General features: G+C 34.4%; 1 protein-coding gene across 4 annotated transcripts in view; it reads right to left on the bottom strand.

Annotated features, from left to right (window-relative positions):
* Window positions 1–1,522: 1,522 nt before the first annotated feature.
* Window positions 1,523–7,080, bottom strand: part of KMT5B (lysine methyltransferase 5B) — a 28,566-nt gene continuing 23,008 nt past the window's right edge. For all 4 annotated transcript variants that reach the window (XM_087715967.1, XM_087715961.1, XM_087715974.1 and 1 more), the window contains 2 exons: window positions 6,867–7,063; window positions 1,523–3,751 (listed from right to left, as the gene is read on the bottom strand). In XM_087715967.1, coding sequence (XP_087572093.1) covers window positions 2,280–3,751; window positions 6,867–7,063 — 1,669 coding nt within the window. In that variant the 3' untranslated portion in view covers window positions 1,523–2,279. The remainder of the gene's footprint in view (window positions 3,752–6,866; window positions 7,064–7,080) is intronic.

Genomic DNA, 7,080 nt, shown 5'->3' with positions numbered 1-7,080 from the left:
AATTGCACAGCACAGCTGTTCCCCTGCTGCTATTCTACTTACCTTTGCAAACTCAGAAAAGGCTTCTCAGCGCCTGCGGTCCGCATGTGCGCAAACCGAGCACAAAGCAAACTGGTAGCAGATTTCAGAGCATTTCACCTCTGAACCAGAGCAATGTATAAAGTACAGTAATGCAATTCTTGAACCACAGCAGTACAGTATTTGGCATCAGTACTAAGCTAGTTCTCCTCCAGAGGGTGAGTTAGATATCCTGGGGATTGTACATCATCTTAATGGTAAGACAGCACATTGTAGAAGGTTGTGCCGCAGTAACGTTAGAAGTCTTATATCACACCATATACCACATGCATACACGTTACTGTAGGTTCTTCTTGGCAGCATAAGCACAATTATGATGTCGTTACAAAGTGTTATGATTAACAAAAATATTTACTCACAAATTGTTTTTACTATACTCAAATTCCACTCCAAACAATATATGAATGTATTTGCTGTTTGCAAAATTAATAATCCTTTCCTTTTTTCTTTTTTTTTTTTCCCATGCTAGATTTTTTTTTTCCTGGCAAGTAATGATATTGGTAGGTCTAAAAACAACGGATAATAATGAGAATTACAACTGTAGAGGAAAAGTGGTACAACTGGAAGAGACGATAACTATCCTCAGAAACTCAGCAATTGCATGTGGTTACAGAAGGCTTAACAGGAATAATTTTCCATTGCACAAGAACTTGCTATTCAATAGAGCCCAATTTGTGTTCTTTGTGTCACTCCCAAATTTATAAGATTTGAAAAATTATTTATAAACATATATCTAGTAAGTCAAGTGGTTTGGAAACTTAGAAAGAGGGAGATGAATGTTCCATGGAATTTTGTATCCTACCTGATGATTCTGTGCAAAATTCTACACACAGAATGACAATTACAAATAGCCCTGATTACATGCCTAATAAAAATAACGAGGTTAAGATCAAATACATTGTTAATATTACAGTTTTGTTACTTTTCATTCTAGCTCTAAAAACAGTTTTTTTAAAAAAAAACCTATACAAATACTTAAAATCTCAGGATATGAGCTAAAACAAGCCCAAGAACAAAAAAAAGTCCACTGGTCAGAGCTTAAAACTATGTTTGTAATTTCCTATTTATTGGCATTAATGTATTTCTAAACTTAAAAACCCTTCTGGTAAGTTATCAATTTTTATGACAAAATTTTGCACAACACACAAATATTTACAACATGTACATTTTCTTTTTCAGTTTTTTTACACTGGATCTCAAAAGACAAACATTTTATAGATTACCACAGAACAAAAGCTGTGACTTAGGCTTTTTTTTAAAATTTCATAAAACTATCATAAGTTAAAGTGAATAGGTTTCTTTAAATTCCTCGTAGCATTTTTTTTACAAGTGCAACAGAAAACTATGGGGATCCAATTAGAATGGCTGCAATTAATTGGATAAATGTTGCCTGTTGTAATCACATTGTTTCACAGCAAGTTCTTGAAAAAATAAGCACCAATCATTCTTGCAAAGAACAATTTTATCTAAAAGTATTGAAAAAGTGTTAAATACAAGGTGTTTTAATTTACATAACAAGAAATAAATACACCATCCAAACTTGTATTCTGCATACTGCTACTCTTGTACATATAATGTACTAAAAGTCAGCAAACTGTCAACACCTTTTTTTAAGAAATCAATTTGACTTCAAACCAACGGTTTGCTACTATAACAAAGGCCACAAACAGTACGTCTGGGGACAGCATACAGTGTTAAAACTGACAAACTTCAGAGGGGAAAACATCTAGCAATTAAACGGAAAAGCTGTATTTCATTGCTGGTGATATTAACATACTAGGAAACCTTAATAGGCCGCTACTATGATTTCTTTTAGATTATTTAGTCAGATGTAAGAGCAAAATAACGCTCTTGACAGATTAAAAATTGTTTAGCCACATTATTGTGATTTAATTATCCTTCATGGAAAAATCTGATGGCATTTTTGTAATTATGCTTGAGCCTTTATTTTACAATAGAGCATTTTCTCTAACTCAGAATTGCACATAAGAAGGCTATTAAAAAGTACAATAAAAATCTGCACAACTTGACTTAAGGAGTCAATATGCTGTACACTTTCTACAATATTATGTTGATATAAGTGAACAAACAATAAAGAAGTGCTTCCACTAACATTTTGAGAAAGTTCATCAGTTGAAGAATAATTGTCTGGAATTTTGTTTTTTTTAAAAATGGACATCTTCAGTTTAAGACCTGTAAGCTTATGCATTGAGCCTTAAAGACTGATCTTCTCTTCTCCTGGAAGAAATGTCAATGTCTATTGAATCCTTTCCAACTATAAGCCTTAAACGTTTAGCTGGAGGCAGAGGAATAAAATCATCCTCAAAATCATCATCATATTCATCTTCCTCCTCCTCTTCTTCTGAAGATGAAGAATCATCAATAGTTTCTTCTTCATATTGACTATAATCGTCCACTTCCATCCGTGACTCTAGTAGTGAAAGAGGATCACTGCAACACACGCCGTTCTCATGAAGGTCATCTGAATACGTTCCCCTATTTTCTTCTTCTCGTTTTAGCTGTATTTTTAATTTTGTTGAACTACTACTTGATCCTGAGTTAAACCCATTATTAAGCTTTGCTACATATAAATTATTATCTTTCTCATGGTCTTTACTTAATTTGATGCTTATTTTTGAAGAATTCATTCCATCATTTTCTTGGTCATTACTCTTGCTGTTACTATCATGCCGCCTTCGCAGAGTAAGTTTGGGAATCCCAGAGCTGTTTTCAAGAATGAGTTGTGCATCATACCTTGTGATTCGCCTTTTCTTTTTACTTTTTGCAGTTCTAAAGCGCTCTTTGACTTTGAAAGTGTCAGAAGTTACAATGGAACAGCCACCAGATGCAGGAATACAGTCTTTATATCCTATGGCTGAATCCATTACACTGTTTATCTCTCCTAGCTCAGAATGTGAACTGATCAAATCTGGCAATTTATCTTCGCCAGTCAATGTATGCGCACAATCTGTTTCTTCCATTTTTGCCAATGGCTTCACCAGTCTCCCTTGTCGAGATTTCTTTTTGGCCACAACTCTTTCACTCTTCTGACACCTCCCCTCTGCCTTCTGTGTTGCCATGAGAGATTGCTCACTCTCCAGAATCACATGAGACTGCTGTTCCAAGCTATTGGCTCGCATGCCTGTCAAACTGTTTTTATAGCTGTTTAGCATATTTGGTTCAAGCTTTAAGTCAGAGGTCTCTTTCAGATTCATTCGTGTTCTCATTGACCTCCGTGTTATGTATGTACAGGGTGATATTTCCCCAGGTTCATGAGCACCTTTCACTGAATTTAATTTATATTCTCGCGCTGCATGCCTTGTTAAGCAGCCACTAGACACTGCAACTTTTACCGGTCCCTCTGTTTCTTTTTCCTTCTTAATGGACAAATTTTTATACAGAACTATTTTGGGTTCTTTAAGAACCAAATTTCCCATTTCGAGTTTTCTAGATGCATTTTTTTGTTCTGGTCTTTTGCACTGATTTCGCAACTTTAACTTTGAAAGTAAAGGCTTTGCAGGCTTTTTCAGTCTCTTTGGTACCCTGGAATTATTTAAATGAGTTAGTCTGGATGAGGTAGAATTTGATGAAGTTGGAATTCTTGAAATAGACTGCCTGGCTAATGTCCTGTTCTTGCTGCTCTTTTTTACACCAATTGAAGATTTGCGGGTAGCTGTAGGATTAAACAAAATAAATGTTTAAAAAGTTCATCATGCCTTCATACTGATATCAAAATGTGAAGAAATAATGTTTTTGCTTACTGCAGGGCTACATCCTACATAGAAAATAAAGGTGTCATTAATAATGGGTTTAAAAGCTATAATAAATGTATCAAGAAAAAACTTTCGTATTTATTCACTAATCTAAACAACTTTTATAATTTGGGCACTTAAAATAATGCACTGGATATGAATACCCTGTACAGAATATATCAACACTGCACCAATACATACAGTTAACTAACCTTTAATGGGGCTATTTTCCAGAAATATGTGGCCTTCAGAACTCCCATTTTACCACGATGAAATCAGAATTATGCCTATTGGACTTTGTGAATGTGATATTAGAAAAGAAATATGGGAAATTAATATTGTACGGTAATTGCTGCAAGATTATTTTATGCCAAAATCGTAAAAGTAATGAAATACCTAGAGTGGAAAAACAGTTTATAAAATTAACTGAACCTGCAAAAATGGCAAAGGTGACCAGTCTAATTAGGTGAAAAAATACAGACTTAAAAAAATAGATTAGGATGATAATTACCTGATATAAAGAAAGGTAGAAGGCATCAAAGTAAGTTTTTTCATTCCTTTTTCACCTTTCTTTGTATATTTTTATTGTATGAAAAAATTGTAGTAAAAATATATGTATTTTTAAACCTCATTATTATAGAAGTGAATGGAAAGTCACTTATTTAGTGCTTGACTCAGCAGAGTTTGGTTTCATTTCATATTTTCATAATATTATCAACATAATGCTGTTTAAAAATGTAAAAGTACTTGGAATATCAAGTATATTTTATATCAATAAATTGGAATTTACCACTAAATGAAGAAATCATATGTTTGGTGTAGGGTCTCCTTGAGCAGGGTGGGTGGGGGGTGTTGGCCTAGATGACCTATAAGGCTCCTTCCAACTCTGTTAATCTGTTAAATCTATTTATCAAGAACAAAAAGCAGCAAAAACCATTGAATGTTAAAAAGAGTATGACTCCAGAGTTACCACATTGGATTAATGAAATGGTTCATTTTATGTTTATAAACTTGCACTCTATCAATGTAATAAAATGACCAATCAATATTACCAAATTTGAATATTTAATAATATCTTTAAAACCTGGCTAGGTTTCTCTATTTTGAAGCAAAGAAGAAATATGGCTGGAGTTCAATACAGGTTCAAGCTTTTCTATGGTGATCTGGACAGCAAAGTGCAATTATTTCTATCTGAGTGAGGCGGCAGAATGTTACCCACTAATTAGGGTATCTGGAACCCTTTAAAACAAACTACTTTGAATTATGGTTGTCTGGTACAGCATTTAATAGATAAAATTACTTGTGTTTACTCTGAGTTGGAAGCCCTGGAGAAGAAAGCTACTGAAATGACAGAGGTAACATCCTATGATATTATAAGAAAGGGTTTTAAGTTTGTGCATCTTGAGGATGTGGCTAGAATTCTCTTAGTAATGTTATCTGCATGTCAGTCTTTCAAGGCAGATCAGGAAACATACTTGACAGGAAGACCACAACTATACTATATTGAGACAGGTTATAATAACAGAGAAATTGTCCTTAATACTCTTTTCAAGATGCTTCTTAATGAATGCTTCTGTCCTCTTTATTTACATATTTACTTTATTTCCAACTTCTGAATATTTGTTTCAAACAGTAAACTCTTCCTTGATGAAAGGGGAAAATCCTACAGCCTTGAAAGGGACCCTGGTCTTCATTCCTTAAGAAGTCCTTCCTAAAAGGGCGGGCCCAATCTGTAGTGATAAGAAGATAAATGATGGTCTACATACACTTTATTATGGAATGTCCAAGGGCTCAGTCCTTTCCCTAGACTATTTAATGTCTAAATGAAACTATTAGGAAATGTTATTAGTCAATTCAGAGTGACGTACCCTCAATATGCTGATGATACTGAGTGGTACAGCTCTGTTCCGGGCACAAAAAGAGATGCAGTGGAAGTTTGACAGTGGGGAAAAAGAGGCCGAGATTCAATTCAAGCAAGATGGAGAACTGTTAATTTAAATATCTGATTCCAAGATTGAAACAAACCTGATTTTGATGGAGTTGTACTCACAACCTCAAAGACTCTTACTAATTCCCTATTACATTGTTATTATAATTTGCTGTGAATGGGCTGCCCCAGATCATCTGTAAACTTTAGTTAGTCCAGAATTCAGTGTTTTCTAGGAAGCCGTGATCCTACACATTACACCTTTTCTGCAGGTGTTTCCAAGTGCAATTTAAAGTGTTGGTCAACTTGTTTCAGGACCTAAGTATCTAAGAGGTAGTATTTCCATTTCTGTCCAATCCAGACAGCCAGGGAGCACTTGCTAAGTGTTTTTATATACCAAGTGAAGTAGTCTCTGAGGAAGCTCACTTCCTATAGAACAATTTCCCCTGAGGAAAGGATTGCTTCTATTCTTATGGCTTTCAGAAAACTGATAACAATCTGATTATTCAGAAAGCCTTCAAGAATTGTGGAGCCACTGATACCTAGCTCAATTATTATATTAATAGAATCTGTAATTTATGATTATATATTTTAATAATGAATTATTATCTATTACTTTTACTATTTTTAGTATCCAAAACATTAAATACTGGATTAATGATGTTCATCCATCGTGTTCGAAGAGGACCTTGACATCTAACAGATCTGTTGCATGATGAGTCCGCAAGTGGCTGGTAAGGCCTATAAGGGCACGAAATGTTCTGCCACATGTTGGGCAGACATGTGTGGGCATCATTATTGCAGCATTAATACAGAGGTAAATAGCACAAATAATAAATATTTTTGTTCTGTTTTCCTGTTCACTTTTGTAACTTTTGTTCCTTACACAAAAAGTATATTAAATATCTAAAAAAATGGAAAAAGTGCAATCACTAGTTATTTCATTAGATTCTAAGCTACTGATTAATCCCAGAACTCTCTATTCCAAATACCCTTTGCCACCATAAAGCTTAAAATGTTTGTTTTCTCTTTAGAAGATCTGTGAAGACTCCACCTGTTAAGAATGCTTACATAAAACACATTTCAAAATATTCTTGCCACTTGCTTACTTGCATTAGCTTTTTCCTGAGTGGTATCTGCATCAGTGTTAGAGCTGACAGATTGACTGTCAGAATTTTTACTGCTATCACCCAATTTTTTAAGCCTGTTTAAACGTTTATCTGTTTCTCTGAGTCCATATTTGCTATTGATCACAGGAGTAGGTGCAGGCAGTCCCACTCTTGATTTAAAAGCACCAGTTCCACGTCTAAAAAAAAAGAGTAA

This window comes from Thamnophis sirtalis, unplaced genomic scaffold (assembly GCF_051295495.1).
Source record: "Thamnophis sirtalis isolate CommonGarterSnake01/CBP01778 unplaced genomic scaffold, rThaSir2_p1.2 scaffold_1, whole genome shotgun sequence".
Lineage (NCBI taxonomy): Eukaryota > Metazoa > Chordata > Lepidosauria > Squamata > Natricidae > Thamnophis > Thamnophis sirtalis.
This window is presented reverse-complemented; position numbering and strand designations above follow the sequence as displayed.